The sequence below is a fragment of the Salarias fasciatus genome, chromosome 5 (assembly GCF_902148845.1).
Source record: "Salarias fasciatus chromosome 5, fSalaFa1.1, whole genome shotgun sequence".
NCBI lineage: Eukaryota > Metazoa > Chordata > Actinopteri > Blenniiformes > Blenniidae > Salarias > Salarias fasciatus.
In genome coordinates this window covers 15224313-15242989 of record NC_043749.1, presented here as the reverse complement: position 1 = coordinate 15242989, position 18677 = coordinate 15224313, and the positions used below count along the sequence as shown (strand labels likewise).

General features: G+C 41.4%; 1 protein-coding gene across 1 annotated transcript in view; it reads right to left on the bottom strand.

Moving 5' to 3' along the window:
* The window catches only part of cacna2d2b (calcium channel, voltage-dependent, alpha 2/delta subunit 2b), a 32716-nt gene that overhangs the window by 11294 nt on the left and 2745 nt on the right, over positions 1-18677 (bottom strand). Inside the window, exons 2-10 of the mRNA XM_030092819.1 lie at positions 12862-12943; positions 6636-6752; positions 5169-5228; positions 2538-2582; positions 2251-2386; positions 2006-2137; positions 1839-1896; positions 1704-1754; positions 22-121 (exon numbers count right to left, since the gene is read on the bottom strand). Coding sequence (XP_029948679.1) covers positions 22-121; positions 1704-1754; positions 1839-1896; positions 2006-2137; positions 2251-2386; positions 2538-2582; positions 5169-5228; positions 6636-6752; positions 12862-12943 — 781 coding nt within the window. The remainder of the gene's footprint in view (positions 1-21; positions 122-1703; positions 1755-1838; positions 1897-2005; positions 2138-2250; positions 2387-2537; positions 2583-5168; positions 5229-6635; positions 6753-12861; positions 12944-18677) is intronic.

The following is an 18677-nucleotide window of genomic DNA, read 5'->3' as shown; positions in this document are numbered from 1 at the left end:
CGAGCGAGGAGCAATACCGACCCTGGCCACGTTGACGTAGTCGTCGTCGGACAGCGTGTCGAGCATTTCCATCACCGAGGCTTTGATGAGCTTCAGCGTGAGTCCGCTGACGCTGCCGCTCCTGACGATGCACAAACCAGAAGTCCAGTCAGACTCTCAAGTAAACATGCAGACAAATCAAAACACCTGCAGTGAAAACAACCAGAATTATTGTTTTCCATAAAAGTCTGCAGAGCTGTAATTCAGGACTGCAGGGCAGCGGTGCTGTTAGTACGGAGGAGGAAGTTGGGGCGATGTGGAGTCTGTCTGCTGTTCCCGGAAGGTAATTTTCTCTGGGTTCTCGGCTTCTCTCCCACAGTCCAGAAACATCAGCTTGCTGCTTGATTGGTGACTCCAGAATTGCCCCCCGGTGTGAATGTGAGTGTGTGTGACTGCCTGCCTCTCTGTGTTCGCCCTGCGATGGACTGACACACTGCTCAGGGTGGATCCTACTAAAATCCAGCTCCACCCGACCTTGAGTCAGACAAGGTGGTAAAGCGGATGGATGAACGGGTGTGTTTTTAATAAACTTAAATAAACATGGCACGGCTGAAGTTAACCTAATTTTTGCTTCTGAAAACACTTTTTTTTAATTAAATTAATGAAAAAAAAAACAGTTTGGTTATTGGAAAATTCTGATGGTTTTCTTTTGAAGCTTCTTGTGTTTTCTTTGGAAAAAAACAATTTCCCTGTTAATTAATTACTTTGGTAACATTCAATTAAAAAAAGCATCTCCTCTCCTTTGTGTGCTTTGCAGGCAACCACAACTACGAACATGTTTCAGAAAAACAAATTCATATCAAATGCTAATTAAGTTCAAAACACATAAAAAACACACTTGTATATCTCTATAAACCAAGTAAATTAATAAAAATATAAAATAAAAAAATATATAAATGAACTCTGTGACTTGTTGAATTTTTACTTCACAGTATTTATTTGCTGTGTGTGAAAAATAGCTCATCATAACCCCAAAATATCTTCCAGTTGATATATTTCCATTGTGTTCCCTCTAATTTTGGCCTTGGAAGGGCTGCAGCCTAATTGCCAGAGCTCCGTGTACGAGTGTTAAGCCGAGAGAAAAGCTTCACGCCGACAGAAAGGTCATTAACGGGCGCCTCGGTCCTACTTTCCTCAATAATACGGACAACCTTCTCCAGAGTGCCCACGAGCGTCCCTTTATCTCCGCCGTGAATAGCAGCCGTGGGGACGATGCAGAGGCAACAACAGCCTGCCGCGCTTGACCGTGAGCATGAGTTTGAATATATTCCGTGAAACGTGACAGTCTGATCATGTTGAGCTTATGGCGACACGTGAGAAACATTCGCTGACTAGAGATGAATTCCACTGTTTCAGTGGTCAGTGAAACACACAGAAAGGTGTTGGTTAACCCATCGAGGCAAGAGGCAGAAGCAGAAAGCTGCTGTGCTCTGTTCAGTTATTAATTCTTAATTTAATTTAGTAGATTTATCCACAGAAATCAACATCTTGATTGCTTTAAATATGTTTGTTTGATGAGTGCTAGCAGAGCTCTAGTCAGGGGAGATGACTGAGTGGTTCAGGTTGAATCTGATAGGATTTATTTTAGGGTTTTTTTTCCAGCTTTGCATTTAGGTTTTATGCCAAATTTGAAATACATCCAGTAGATTTAAAAAAGGACTTACACGTCAACGAGGATGACCATGTCTTTGGGGGATGAGGCGCCCTGAATGTACCTGTAACAAAGAAACAGAAATGATTAAAAGTTTCAGGTCTTCAATAGTGTTGGTCACGATAAAGTTTTGAGGAGTGTTCTTTACCAGGGTCGCCTTCTGACATCATACAAGTCGATCTTATCAGGCGTTTTCCAAGGTGTCGCTGTAAAAAAAACACAAAGAAACTGTGACCGAGGAGCTAATCATTTCACTTCAACTTTCATTTTTCTGTCATCTGCTTAGGAAACACAAGCAAGCGGCGGCTCTCCTGCCTGGATAGTAGCGAGTGACTCCCGTCGCACTCCCGAACGCCTGCCACAGCAGAGACGGATCCTCCCGACTGTTCTCCATGAACACTTTCTCCAGCGCTTGTGTCCAGTTCAGCTCATTCAGAATGACCGGTGCTGGTGGAGCGACGGGAAAAAGGCCTCTTAAACACACTTTTCAGATTTACTGTATGTGAAGCAAAAATAATTGCACATCTTCCCGGGCTCCCAGAACGAGAGCTTCAACTCGCCTCCTTTGTAGATGTCTGTAGGAATCTGAACAGCTGTGTAGGAGTAGTTGACGTTGTTTTTGAAGTTTGGATCGTACACAAACTCCAACTTGATGTGGGAGGGATTCTCCACCTCCCCCTCTCCATCCATGGAGTACTAAAAGCAGAAGAGATGGCGTTCACGACACATGAACTCTTTTCTGTTCATCTCTAACAAACACCGCTGTAGCCACAATTTAAATATATGGAGAGTTTTGTCAAGATGCCCTCAGTGGCGGGAGAGCTGGGTTTATTTGCTCCTCACTCACATAATCCAGCTCTGCCTTGGAGTCATAATAAGCCATGTCCAGCTCCTGGAAGGAAACAGATGGAGCGATGAGAAGGCTGCAGGCGTGACAGCTGGGACACACGATGAAGGAGCAGCAGTCACATGCATGCAGGAGTCAGCCTTTTGATGAACTGGGATGACATCTGACTCTTAAAATTGTCTTAATTAATTTGGAATATTGATTAAGAACACTGAGGCCACGCCGTAATGCAGAAGTTAGAATTCTAGCTTCATGGCAAGAACATATTCAAACTAGAAATCAAATTCATTCAGTGTCATTTTAAATCATGATAATGGGAAAGAAATGTCAAAATTCAAAAAGTTTATGTAGAAATGAGCAGCAGGACTGTTAGGGCTCTGCTTCATGATTCATCCAGTAACGATCCAAACACGTGCACATTAAAACTACATATATCATCACAACTAAAGGACAAATACGCAGAAGTCCAGAGTAAACTGTTATATCAAATGGAAAATGGCAGCAAAATTTTCACATTTGCAAAGTTGCAACTGCCAAATGTTTCCTATTGTTCAGCAGTGTTTTCTGCTCAGTGCAGCCACATTATAAATCAGGAGACAGGCTGCAAGGCTTGTGTGGAGCGTCACCATCTGCTCGACTCCGTTTCTGAAAAGACTCAACATCGGAACGAGCAGGACTTCCACTCAGAGGTGCAGCGGCTCCGATTATTTTTGGTTGTATCCTGATTAAAAACACTAAAAACACCTTAATATATTAAAACTCAGCCACACATGAGTCCCTCCCTTCGCTGTTGCTGTTGCACATTTCCAGTCCCGGGCTGAGCACAGCTATGACGACATTTATCAAAGATCAGCCGTTGCTCTTTATCAGTGAGATAAAGACGAGCTCTGCGTTTTCAGATCGGCTGGCAGACACACAGCCTTCACACAGCGTTTACTTTGCCTTTTATAAGATGAAAGAGAAAACGTTAGGCTTTTAGGCTACAGTCTTTTGTGTGGGAAGAACCTGTCACCACTTTGCATGCATATTTTTTAAAAATGGTACAATAATAATTTCTTAAGCGAGCCTTTTTTTGATCAGACTTGAATCCGTCTTATAAATATTTAGCGCTACTTCACCGCTTCAGCAGCCTCATAGCTATTTACACTACCACTCACGTTCAGTCAATCATGCACACACTCTCACACACACACACACACACTACAATGGCTGTCAGCTGAAGCTCAGAAGAGCACCCGCTACTCTACCAATTACCCGCCATCGGCGCGTGTGTGTTGGATTTTCATCTTGGTTTTGAAGTTGAAGGTAGGTGAGATTTTGAGATGATGTGTTTGACGTTACGATGGTTTTGCTCCTGTGTGTTTGTGAGACGCAGGTGGAAACACAATCTGCATTATTGCAGAATTTCCATCACACGGAATGAACACTGTGTGTTTTTATGGAAGGACGGACAGATCCATCTTTAACTCTCGTCTTCTTGCAGGTGAGAGCTGCGCTGGCCCTCTGTGTCGACATGCGCCGCTCCTCATTGTGTTCAGCTGTTCGTCATTATCCCAACTCGTCCCTGGTGTTTACAAGTGTAATCTTCTCTGTAATTTGTGACTGGTTCGTTGCTCACAGTGTTCCAGCCTGTCTTAGCTGACGTCTGTCAAGTCAAGTAATCTTAAGTCATGGTTTTGGATCTTTGCTGGTTTTTGGATAACGTCTCAGCTTTAGTCCTGAGCCGAACTTAAAAATACAGACGATCTATTTACAATTTAGTGGTGTGAGAAAGTCTGCACAGACAGGAAATCCACTGTCAGTTTTCATATAATTAACAGGAGGAAAGACAGGAAAACAACAGCTTGCTGATAACAAGACAGGCTAAAGAAAATGATCAACAGTTTTCTGAAATCTACAGAACTTTCAGAACCTGAGTGCAGGACGCAAGAGGCCGTACTGGAGCACGAGGTGAACCCGGTCTCATTTTGTCGGGCAAATGAAGCAGACCGAGTGGAAAAGTGAAATGCCAATGTGTGTTGGCCTCAAAAGAGCCGCACGGCTGAGCGCACGCCGTCATCTGTTTCACCCAGCTGAGCGCCGAGGGATCTGCTCAGCCGACTGGTGTAAATGTTCTCTCTCAGGTCACACTATTTCTGGTCACAGCGCTCCGAGACACCGCCGTCTGATTTCAACTATTTCAAACGGTAATTGAAGTAGAATTTTCAGGATCTGCCTATAATTACACTGACGGGAAAAATAAGGGGCATGGAAAGAGGAATGGACTAGTAATGTGATAATAAAGTGTGATATTATGATCAGGAAAATGTGCAAGCTCTGGTGCTTTGAATTTAATGTCACCGTCTTGTACAAAGCATATTTAAATGCCAGATTAAATTCATTTGTACTGGATTCTCCACAAAAGATAAAATCAATCCAAAACACAAAAAGAAAAAAAATGTTAGACTGCAGAGAAAAACAAGACAAAAAATAGTTATTCAGCAGTGAAGGTTATCTGTTTTAAGAGATATTAAAAAAAAACATGAATAGCATGATCCCAAATGAGCACTGTGTGAATCAAAGTTGCTTTTGGGACATGCACAAGTTAAAAATGCATTCTTTTCTTCAACAAACAGAAATTGAAGCTTTTACCTTGATCCCATCCTGCCACGAATGCTCCCGCTGGAGGCGCTCAGCCTCTTTGGCTAATCTCTACATGTTGCACAGAAAGAAAGAGAGACACAAAAATTACATCAGAAAAAACGAAATGCACGTAGAAAGACGTGCCAGAGGAAGTTTTGAACCTGCACCAAGTTGAGAGATATTTGTAAACCGTGCTGCAGCTCTACAGCCGTCCAGATGGTATGAGGACGGCTGTACTTTTTGTTAGTGCCTAATACTCCCAAGCTGTTGAAAGCGCATTTTTATTTACTATCTACCTAAAAATAGCTTCAATCGGTGAAAAGCAGAAAGTTTTTTTTACACCGACTGGATTTTGCTTTTACTGCACATAAACTTTTGCTGTTGACACAACATTAGGAATTATAAAGCAAATCACATTTTCATTAAGTGGATTTTCAGCAAGAATGTTGCTACCTTGCACAACTGTTCCACATATTCACTATTTATTTCACTATTTAACAGTTTAAAACTGACATATATTTGTATAGCAAAGGTTTTCTTGTTGAATTTGCTGTGTAACATGACTCTATTCTTGGCAGAGGTTTCCATTTGTTCCCGAATTGAGGCTCCATTTTTACGAGTTCAACTGTGTGACCATCTTGAGAGAACGTCTTAATGTAAAACAGAACACTCACAATCAGACACAATGTCTGCTCAAACTCATTAAATATTGGTACTGAGAATTATCAAGCGACGTAAATACATTAACGGACGCTTGTTAAATCCTTCCTTTGCTGATCTCCAATATGCTGATTTTCTGCTGATGGTGCAAATCTGCACACAGGAGTTTCAAGCTAATTACACACCAAATCAAGGAGAAATGTTTTTGCATTATGCCTCACTTACTCTCTCACTCCACTGTAAAACATTATCGGGTGACTTCATATTCAGTGTATTCGTATTACTCATAACGTTTTTTTAAAATGTATTACTTTGCGATGCCATTTAGTCAAGGGTGCCATGTCAACAGGAACATTAAAAGATAACAAGAAATATATTTTCAAGTCTATATTTCATAAAACAGGTAATTAATATGTGATAAAGGTGTTAAAAAATAAGCTGGAAGTGGCTTTGAATTTAAAAAAAAAAAAACAACTTTCTTAAGGTATTGAAGGGATTCTGTTTATTAAACTTTACTCTTTAAACTTAAAATATGTTCCGTTTATGCGAGATGAAACATGCACGCCAAATTAAAAAAACCCTCTACCAGGAGTATCTAGTATTTGATATCCAATACTGACATGTAATAACTACGACCTGCAGAGCGATCACCAGGATAAAGCAAGAACGAAATGAATCAGTGCAATTTGTTCTTTTTTAGGACATGCTCAGTTTGTCACACGGAAAGTTTTTCCATTAAATTTGCAACAAATGAGCCACTTTAATCTTAATTCATTTAGATGAAGAAGAAGAAACAGTTTTCACTGCAATACTCACATCCAGTGCTTTGCGCTTTTTCGCCAGGAGCCTCTCGATGTCCAGCGCCACCTTCTCTACAATCTTCTTGGGTTGATTTTTTGCCAAACTAAACCGTCGTCTCTCCTCATTGTATATCTGTAAATTTTTAATGCGCAGTGTTAAAAACGTAAAAGCAATAGCAGAGTCTTCATTGAGGGGCGTTTCTGCTGACAGCACACACTTTGCTCTTTACACAGTCATCTGAAGCTGACCTGGCACACATTACAGCATTACAGTGGACATCAGAGCGTCTAAACCACGAGGAGAGACTCCAACAAAACCACTTCTAAATCTATTTTCACAAAAAGTTCAAACTTTTATTTTAGCAAATACAGACTTTACCCAAAAGTTTGATTCTCAGAACAAATCTGGATCATTTCTGATATAAACCTTTTCAGTGTTTAAACACGGAAGTCACGGGGGAACAGTCACTTGTTGTGCAAATCCAAACGCATTCACGGTCACACAATGCTGTATTTGGAGTATGTACCGCTGAAGAAGCATTTCGCTGGAGTTTCCAAATAGTCACAAATGCCAAGTGGCAGTGAGAAGAAAAGCCATAGAAACTCAAAAATATATCTTCATTTTGTGTGACTGCACAATGAATCATAATGTGATCCGTTTAGGGAAAAAATACACTCATTATCACAGACGGCTTGTAATGATGGTTAAATATCATAAATCTAATACAGACACAGCTAAATCCCACTCAGCTGACTCATAGATGGTCGAACAATTTAGTTTATTTCTGTTTCTAGACAAACCAGTCATTAAAACTGTAATATAATGCTGATTCTGTCCTATATATCAGCATGAACATTATGTAAAACATGTTTGTATCTGCACAGCATGATTGTCATTGTTATAACATAATCACCTGACAGCAAGCAATTAAGACGACAACAACAATTACGCGCCAGCGTCGCACTTGTTTCAATTAACTGGAAGCTCTCGCTGTCTGTGAGTGTGAATTGATGTGAGAGCGAAGACGCAGTTTGAGACCGATGAAGGGAAAACATGCTGCACAGGCGCAGTCAGGTTCACACCTGCATCCCGCTAAAAGACAGATCATGTTTCTGTCACTTTTGCTTCCTTCTTCTAGACTAATGTTTGACTGGCGCTCTTGTGGTTTAATGATATGAGGGAAAGATTATGCCATAACACACCCGAACAAATTCTATGGTTACTAAATAAACTCAAACACACATTTCTGATCTGGAAGAAAACCAACGCTGTGAAGGAACGCTGCAGCAGTATGACCTTGAATGTAATGAGAACAATCAATATTATTATATAAAACCTATTGAGATGAAACACTAAAGCGTCATGTGCTTTAATAACACTTCATAAAAGTTCTAATCTGTCCACAGTCTGAGGGCTTCTCAGATGTTCAAGGTGAGGAGCAGCAGAGCAGAAAAACCCGATGCAACGGTTCTGTTCTGAGATGTGTGTGTTGAGGAGCTCCTACAGGCAGGAGGAGGCGTTGCTGTGCAGACTTGTCAGCAGAGTGACCTTGTGTTTGATTCTGGCAGAAGCAAGGAGCCGGCGGAGTGTGAGGAAGATGGGTTGTGTCTCTCTCCACACGTGCGCGCTCGCTTTCTGGCAGTGCTGTTTTGGATGCACCTCCGTTCACGAAATGTTTGCATGTATTCATGAATTAATAATTATATGAACTTCCAATGTAAATGGACTCCTCTTGAATCATGCATTGTTATAGCTTCAAGAGTCTCTATATGGCAATAGATGCCTTGCAAGGTGCACGGCTGCACGCACACCACTGATGTACATTATGAACATAGGAATGAAGATTTGAGCAAATTCTACCTTTCACCACATGGTTAGATGACTGAGTGAGAATATTTTTCAAATTCAGTGCTTGTGAGGTGTTCCCAGCGGTCAGTATCCATCAAAACTGCTCTAAATCTGAAAATGCAGTCAACCGGTGACACTATCATGGGCAGACAATCACTAAATGCCCCTTCAGGGACTCGATGGCTTTACTGCTCACATCTCGAAGCTGGACGGCACAGCAGACCTTCAGATGTGGAGGGAAGTCTCTGCCCTGAAGGGTCAGAGCTGTTTGGACAGTAACAGAGGAACCAACGTGATGTTATTCAGCTGGCCATGATGATACAGCTGAGCCCGGTATGATGCACTGCAGAGTGGTTTCTGCTGTTTTGGGTCGAACCTCACTGAGAACTGAAAAAAAAAAAAAAAAAAAAATCCCATTCATCCAGAAGATGTATTTAACACTCTTCTCCAAGGAATCTAGAATTTAATTTAGACTGAACATGGAAATACTTCAGAGAGACCTGAAGCACAGCCCGGCTCCATCCTCACGAAGCACGGCTTATGATTTCTAACACCAGAGAACTTTATGGGTCATTGGGACACACCCGGGAATTACTCCGGAGCAAAAAGGAAGTGAGCTGCATCTGGTGTGAGTGTGTGAAACCCCTTTTTCTTTCAGATATATTTCCTGTAGAGACCAAACGGAAAACGCCAAGCTCTCAGTGTGAAAGTAACACTGAGGGGTCATTAGGAATATTTATGGTTTTGTTGATCATAAACATCACTGACATGAAAAAGAACACATCTACAAGGACAACAACAACAGCAAGATCACTGCTGTCCTGTTTCAGATCAGCCCATATTGAGATTGGCAACATCACTTATAAGAAGTGATGCATATGCAGCTCCACACTGGGTTGAAACAGGCGTCGACAATGGATGAATAAATGAATAAACAGTGACAATTTAACACTGCCTGCTTTGTCCAGCTCGAATCTAATCTCTTTTTAATGTTTTTTTTTTAAACATAACAAAACTAAATAATGCAGATGAGGCAGCGGAGCAAAAACCGCTGTCATGATATGCCTCCTTTTATCAGAGATACCCCACGAAAAGATGTCAAGACAGCCGGCGCTGCCGCCCTCACCTGTGCATTATTAAACACAGAAACCGCAGCGACAGTGGTTCAGGAGGTTCGTTATCATCAGACATGCAGGAGGACAAGATGGTTACAGCTTCTCGCTGTGTGTGTGCCGCTCTGCGAGTTTCAGGTCATCAGACTCTCCACCCCAAGAGGAAGCGCGACAGGGAGAGGACGGCGACGGCAAACACGTGCACGAGACAGCACGACAGCTTTCTCCCTGTAAGTGGACCACTGGAAATGAACTTTGAGTCATTCCTGGAGCGGTGCAGGAGCCGGAGCCTTCACTGGCCCCACGCTGCACAGATGGGAGGCTGCAGTAATGAACAGGGTGTTTGCGTGAACTGTGTGCAGAATGTGAAGATCTGGGTCCCGGAGTGAGGAATTTATTCAGCATCGGAGAGGATCGCAGGAAAGGATGTGACGCAAATGAAGCCCAGACAACAGTGAAGTCTGCAGGCTGTAACCCTAACCCAACCAGTAGATGGGTTTCCAAAGATGATGTTAATTGTTATCAAATCTTAAATTCTGCTGTGTTTAACTTCTTGCTTTCAGCACTAATTATTAAATGAAAAAAGGAGTTGAAATTACAAAATGGACAGGAGGTGCTGCCTATATTTTTCTATTCTTTCAGTCTTTATCTGATTTTACGATGTTTCCACACAGGGTTGTGTGTCTTACATAATTGTTGATATTGTGTCATATATACACTGATTTTATTGTTATTGTTGGTCAGTCTGGCTTTTGTGCACCGGTGCACCAATCAGTAGGTGTTATTTATATTTTTGTCACACGTATGATGGTAACAAAGGTGTATATGAAAGGGCTTTAAGAGCGTTTCTCTTCCTTTGCGCTGTCTTTAGGAATGAAAAACAAACTTGCTTAAGGATTTATTCCAACCACTGCATTTCCACAGGTCTGAAGTTAGGTCTGGGAATCATCTGTAAAATGTGCACCTTTGTTTTTGTTTGTTTTTTTATGAAGAATTGAACATCAAGTTTCGTTGGAATTACGCGTGTTTCCTCGACAAGACGAGATTTCACTAAGCTTTCCGAGCTAAGAGGAACAATTTCTTTAACCAATCCGGAGTGTTTCTGAAGCATGAGGGGATTAATGGGGATTGAATGAACAAGAGAGTATCACATCCAGGCTTTACTGCAGGCTGACCATCTGCTCCGCTGTGACACAAACAGAGAGGACACGTGCTGCTGCTCTCCGCCAAGGGAACGCCCCCACACCGCTCCCTGAGCAGGGCTCTCTTGCCCCCTACAGCTGATCTTTGGTCCTGTGCTCTGATATTTGTCTTTAAAGGTGGCAGTTCCTCCTTTAAAATGTCGACCGATGAATTTGAATATTAAAGCATTAACGAAAACAAAGTGTTTATATGGAGCAAAATACTCACTAAAATAGTGCCTGATGGCTCCCCTTTTTTGTTTTTCTACTGGGACCAATATGGTTTAATCCAGTTAAAGATTTTAGATGCAATTACTGACAATTATGACCTAAAATCACAACTGACTATTTTAGGACATCCTTCTGAATATGTAATTTCAATGAAAACATACACTCAGATTCTGTTCATTTCATTTTAAGGCTTTACAATGTTACCAAATCCAACAAAAACAATTAACTGATTAAATAAATATCACTGTTTTCTTTTAACACAGGACGAATTCCTAAAAACATAGCATGCTAAATATTCCCAGCATATCTGCTCTGTGACTGACAACGTATCTCATCAACCTCTTTGTCTTAAATTGTACCTATTTTTTTGTTGAGGTGATTTGGCCACTAAAGAACTAAAAGTGTGGTTTGTACAATAAAGAGAAAAATTAATCGATGAAACATATTTCCTGTTGTGCAACTCTCTAAAAGGGAGACATAAGCTCATCAAAGTAATCAGATGACACACAGATTTTAACGCAGATGGAGATGCATAATATCACCAGGCATCAATTTAAACAGTTCCAAAACTCGATTTTAAAGAAATGGATTCAAACTGCCTTTTAATTTCCCAAATAAATCTGGTATTTTGTAACAAAACATTCACCATTTTTCAGCTTGAACTCAAAGAAAGAAAAGAAGAAGGAACAAATAATAGAAACAAAATCTATCTGCCCGTACTTGAGTAGCTGCTCTTCAGTGGAGAGCATGAAATGAAACAATAACTTCAATATGGAAATCAATTTACAGGCTCGGAAATCAAGCCATGAGTGTGATCGCATTAACACAGCTCATGATAAACCAGGCAAGAGAAAGAACGAAAACTGTCATTCATGACAACACAGCAAGTTCTAGGAGCATCTCGTGAGAGCTCTGAATTAGTATTCCTGAATGTAGGTGTTATTAAGCTCGTGACTTCATGAAGCTTTACACCAGATACTCTAAATGTGACCGCTGTAGGCGTTTGTTCTACCACTTCTTCTGCTCTGCGGGAATCATATAATGTGGGCAAGATTGATTCTTATTGCAAGCAATATGTAAAGTGAAAACAAAATTTGGCAGCAAAGCCCAAAAAAATGCATGCATGCATTGTGAAAACTGCTCATTATCAAAGTTATTGGAGAGATTTTAATGTCTGTTCTGGGAAAACAAAAACAGTTATTAGCCGCTCATGCATCTGAAGAGGCTCCCTGGAAATCATGCAGGAGAACAAAAAAATGAAAGCAGGAGGTGGAATGTGACCGTTTCCTTTCATTATGCATCTATTTCGCGTCAGAGCTTAATGGATACACAGCTATTTTCTACACCGACCTCTGTGAGGGAAACTTTCTATATGAACAGAACCGATGACGATTGTGAACACTGACCATGTCTTTTGGAGCAGATCAACAGGACTGTGGATTGTTTGAGTGTATCTCTCTGCTTCTGTCTCCTCACTCCATCTGGAGCAGCAGCATCTCTGACCCTGTTTCTGTAGGTTTCTTCCTGTTAAAAGGCTGTTTTTCCTTTTCACCTCTTGTTGAATTTTTTTGTGTGTTTTTTTTAATGCAGAAACACTGTTAGATGACTGTGTTGTATTTTTAAATATCTGATACTTGGTTTTAAGTAAACCATCATTGGTTTGATTGCATTTTAATTTCAATCGATTGTAATAAATGATTTAACCCTGATGTTTGAACTCTTGACTTGTTAATGAGTCGTCCCGTCTCTGTGGATCGAGCCAACACTAAAAACTCTCTCAACAACTTACAGAATCGACGCACCTCTCATTGAGCTCATGCATCGCTACGATGAGTAAGACGACAACAAACCACACACACACACACTCACCCCTTTCAACTGCTGAGCACCAGTGATGTGCTGAAAGACTCTGTCAATCTCCTGCTCGATACGCCGGGCCCAGTGCATTATCCTGCGGATAAACATCACAAGATGACAGTCACACAATGCAAAACGGATGAAAAGATGTGTCTGGGTGTGTGTGTGTGTGCTGATGTTTCATTGAAGTAACCAGTGATGCTCTCAGAAAAAAAACATTAGTGACCTGTGCATGAATAGAAAGATACATTAAGAAAAACAAACACGAATGTCCTTTTGGCCCATTAAGAAATAATGTTTCAAAAAGCACTAATAGTCACATAAACATGAATTAGAATGCAAAAATTCAATTATGCACCTGGAGAAGAAAAACCAGAGCAATAATATGGTCACATTTGAAGAATTCAGCATTTTCTACATAACGTGTTGAGAGACAAACAACAGGAATAGAGAAAAGGCTTTAAACACCAGCTCATTCATCGTGAAGGACTGAGGGAAATTTCGGTAACGGCGTCTAATAAGCTCTGTTGACGCATCGTCATGATTCTGTAAGGAGGAGACTTAAAAAGCCAACGCAACAACACAATCCGCCCCTTCATTATTAAGAGCGCAAATGGCTTTTAAAACCTGCTGTGACAGAAAAGATTTCTTGATGAAACGGGATTTACTCACAATAAATTTCAAAAGGAGGGGAACACATGTGGACCGACAGGTTTGCTTTCAATTATGTCAACTTTTCACCCAGTCAACACAGCCGACTACATTTTTATGTTTAGTGTCAAAAACATATTTTGAAATGTTATTCCCCCCGATGAAGAGAGCCTCATGAGATGAATGAAGGACAATCTCATGTAGATGTTCAAATCTCCTCATACTGACCCTGAATTGAACCTATTTGAGAAACATCTATTAAGCTTTCTGTTTCCAAAAAAAGGCCTCACATATTCCCGAAAAACTGCTTGATACAAAACTGAGGGTACTTAGGCTCACATAAGTGTGCGCACACACGCACACACACACATACACACACACTGTGGGAATCTGCTTCATGCTTGTGAGGCGGCACCAAATCAGTGTCAAGTTATTTCTTAGTGCTACAAATGTTGACACAGTATTTAATGTATCCCAGATTATGAGAATGAAGCTAATTCAGGGTGAAATAAAATACCTACATAAGTAGCTCCCATCTCATGTTTAAAAAAAAAAAAAAACTGAAAAAAGCAAACAACTGAAAGCTGTTCTTCACTTATCTGACTGCACAGCAAGTGTTTCTGTTGTACAGCATTCCAGTGTTTCAGTGGCCATTTGAGGCTACAGCAGTGTTGCTATTTATTGCACGTTTTAACAGTTTAGCTAGCATGTCTGGGGATCTTTGCGCTATAATCACAAAATCACACAGTTTATATCCATTCCTCAATTTTTCACTCACTTTTTGTAGCTTTACTAGACCTGCATTAATGAGCCGCAGTCACCCAAGATCCAGTCACCAGTTCGACATTTTTCCTTCCTTGGAACATTTTTGACAGACACCAACTACTGCAGCGTTGTCAGACAACAAATCCTTACACCTGGCAATCGATGCTGCTTGTAGCACAACTCTGGGAACAAAAATGTTTACCTGCTGCCAAATAGCTCCAACAGGTACTGTGACAAGAGCTAATCAGTGTTAATGATTCTTATGGATGATCCAACGATTCGCTTTAAACGAGAGCTCCATGGATGGACAACAACTGCAGTCTGCAGCGGAGACGTGTCGGTGCTCAGGGGGGGGAATTTTTGAAAATCAGAATCAAAAGGAAGTTTTCTGCTGATGAAAGATTTAGGTACCTGGCTGTTTAATGAATGAGAATTAAGTGTCAAACAGCATCACAACTTACACTGGTCTCTCTTTTAAATGTCAGCTCTGGCACATGAATCACCCGGCATTCATTACAGCCTCTCGGTCTAATAAATCTTTCAGACTACATCCCCATTTTGCAGCTCTGTCTTTTCCTTTAAGCCCAGTCAAAGTCAGCACCGACACCATGCTCCAAGTTACTTTTCTAGCAGATTTGATCCGGATCCACAGAGGACCTGATATACAACTGTTTTCACATTCTGAGTAGCGCTGAGTGCATCTTAGCACGACTTGCCTGGGGGACACTGAAAAGCTTCTTAAAAAAAAAAACATTAGGCTCAACATTTTAAATGTCATCTAACCTTTCGCACACTGCACAGACAAACATCTACACATATAACTACCAAAGTCGCGACGCTCACAGGGTCATTGTTTGGACGGCCGATAAAACCCTGAACTATGAGGCTAACAGCTGGATAACGTGCAACATCTGCATGAGGCTCAGACTTTCCTTAAATCCATCTAGCAAGTATCTCTTTCTATCACTGAATGAGCGAACGCCGCAGCCACTGATGAAAGCTTTTGCAACGATGCGCTCGGGATCTGTGGCGAGATTCGCCTGGAAATTCGCAGGAGGTGTACGTTAGCGCCGCGGCTGCCATTACCGAGCGGCGACGGTTTGAACGGAGAGCGGAGGCAGCGCGAACAAAAGCGGGTCTCAGGCCTATCCAGTTTCTCCTGCTGAAAATGAGCAGTGGTAATGGATGGACAAGAAACACACCCACTGAAAGCAGCGAGTGGGTTTGAACTTGGAATATTCATGAGGGGGTTACCAAAGCTAACCGCTGCACCAGTTCACACCGTTTTCCTTATTCTGTTTCTGAGATTTAGTGTCACTAACTCCAGTATTTCTGGTGATGATTTAAATGCTTGAGCACTATTGCCAAAGGTCTCTGGATCACACTCTCCTGCACTCAGCTGGTTCTATAGAGTACAGTATGGGCTCTGTGTTTCTTTTTTCAGAAGTGTGTGCTAAATAATACATGGTGGAGCATAATCACAGTGCCAGTTGCAATTTCAAAGCAGTACACAATCCTGCACAACCTGTCAGAGGGAACGCGGCATTCTGCAGCAGGAGAATTACTGTTGCCGTATGTTGGAGCGGATGCCATCAGCCGGATGGAAATGCAAACACTTAAATATGCTCCGACGGAGGATAGTAAATAATATATTGTATTGACGCACAGCAAGACGCGCATTTCCCGCAATTCACCTGCGAAACTTCGCCAGTCCCGTCCTCATTATTCAGCCGTTCTGCGTCTCAGACTGATTAAAGAGAAGGTTCTTCAGACGGAAGGTTTATTCTAATCCTCTACCTAATTAAGTTCAGGCCAGGAAATAAATCTTAATATCCAGAAACGCACGTTGGATCGCGTAAATGCCTGGAGATTCGATTCATTGCTGGTCCGACTGCTGGCAGCAGTTACAAGACAACGCCGCACATTAACGTCTGATCTGGCTTGTTTCTGCCGTCAGAGGAGCCGTAGATCTTCACCCAACCGTCCACAGACGACCACTTTTTCTAAAGACGCAGAGAAATTCCTCTTCGCTTTTGAAACAGGTGACAAATAGTCAACCCATGGTACAGTACTTTTCACTTTTCACACTGAAGCACAAAGGATTTCTAGAAAATGTGAAACAAGAGAAAAAAAAACTACGATGTAAGATTTTTTTTTTTTTTCAAATCCGGTAACATCAAGACAATGACACTGAAGGCCCATTTAACATACGATGGAGTGTCTGACAGGGTGTTTTCACACCGCGCCATTTCAAAGTGAAATTATTTTCAGCTGGAGGCAGTCGAGGCGGTTAAAATAGGAGGGATGCTTTGAATATGAGCAGCAGACAGCTCCTACCGCAGCACTCTTCATATTGACAACACCAAGTGTTGCAGCAAGAGAGAGAGAGAGAGAGAGAGAGAGAGAGAGAAAACTTTCTTTTTAAAAATACATTCCTCTTGTCTCCAGGTTTCAGTCTCCGTTGAGTTTCTGTGGCCAGTGTGTTGCTGGGAATGCTGCAGCCCTTAAATCAGGCCCACACTGGCTGATCACAGGAAAATGAGGATGAAAATGATAACGCAGCAGCTCCTTCTTGCTACAGAGACACTTTTCCAAATATAAAACATTACACAGAGCAGCGGTGACTCAGCTGGCGTCTTTTGATGTTCAAACAAATCTTATGCATTTTGCCAGAAAATCAGAGGTCTAATGTGAGGTAATTCCCTGATTAATAATGCTCGTTGGCTTTAATCTCTCATCAAGTAAAATTAGAATATGAAGCAAATACAAAGGGTGAGAGATTAAAGTACTGAACAAAAATGCTTGATGATATCTAAATTAAATTGACCTTTGAGTTTTTTTATTGTATTTTACTTCAGACTAGCACCTATAAATTGCAGAGGTCCATCACTCACTGTACATTACGGGTCTTAAAATCCTTGACTGCACTCTGCTTCGGGCTGTGTAATATCACTGTTGACGAACATTAGATTCCATGAATGCTTCATTAATTGCCATCAACCATCTGTACACCATATGCTTTGAAATTGCACCAAAAATAGATTTGGACGTTGATCCTGACATGTTGAAATATCCTTTTTAATTGATGGTTCTGTGGTTGCCTTACCCACTCCCACACTTTCTTAACCATTTCGGATCTGGGTATTCCTTTATTCAGAGACAATATGATGGTTCTGAACAGTGGTTCTCAAAGTTTCGGGGGATGACTTAACTTTTGTTTTTGTTTCTTTTAAGCAGCTAAACATCATGATTCATATGTTCGGTTAAATGTACAGAGAGAGAGAGAGAGAGAGAGAGAGAGACAGAGACAGAGCTGGAACAATTCTTCCCTCCACTTCCTCACACTGAGGATTTCACAGAATACTTAATTTCAACCAATTGATTATTTTACTACATTTAAAAGGTCTGAAGACGACCAGCTCCTTGCATGACGGATTAATTGTAATAAGCAGCACTGCATTGTCCTGTGTGACGAAATCAGGTTTGTTGCACGACTGTAGCCCACAGACCTGCAGAGCAGTTTCAGCCCTGTGAGTCAGTGCAGCCAAAGCCCAAAGTTTTTTTTTTTTTTTTTTTTCCACCATGCGCTCCATTTCCTCTCCACTCGAGCCCTGTGGGACATCAGAAAATTCTGTACAGCCATGCTGCGTTGAAAGGAGTTGAACAGCAAAGCGTACTTGTGCCTGGGCTCCGTTACCTGCTACACTCACACGGCCCTGGGAGGAAAGAGAGAGGAGCGCTACACGACCTGACCCATATTCACTCCCATCAGAGAGATCGGGAGGTGGAGAAGGTGAAGCAGCAGAACCATAGGTGGAGCAGAGCAGCGCATTATGAAGAGAATTAAAGATCTATCTATCTATCTATCAATCTATCTATCTATCCATCTGTCTATCTACCTATCTATCACTCTGAACGTCACTATAGCAATAGCAAATGGAGGCCTTGCTTTTCCTACTGCATTGATATAAAAGTAATTTATTTTTTTTTTAACTGCTACATAAAATCTATGGAGCGCTCTGTTGGGGCACTGTCTGTTCTCCTTTTGGTGCCTTGCTGGTCACAACACCCGATCGATGATGAAATTTGTGTCATGAGGGACTTTCTGCGCAGGCCGTACACCGTATGCAGCAACACTTGAAGACAGCAGCCACAAGACAAATAAGAAGCATATGAATTAAAATGGATTTTTTTCACTTGAGCTTTGAGTACTTTTTTTCCTCCTTTTTCATATCATTTATGTTCTTGTTTTTGCAATTTGTCATTTCTTACATACCTCTGATTTGTGAGCCTGAAGAAATATTAGTTTAATGTCCTCTCAGTCTCTAACAGTGACCTTGAGAGCAAGATCAGGTCTGGCAGATGTTTTTTCACAAATCGCTTGAGAAAACTTCGTTTCTTGGTTTTTTTAT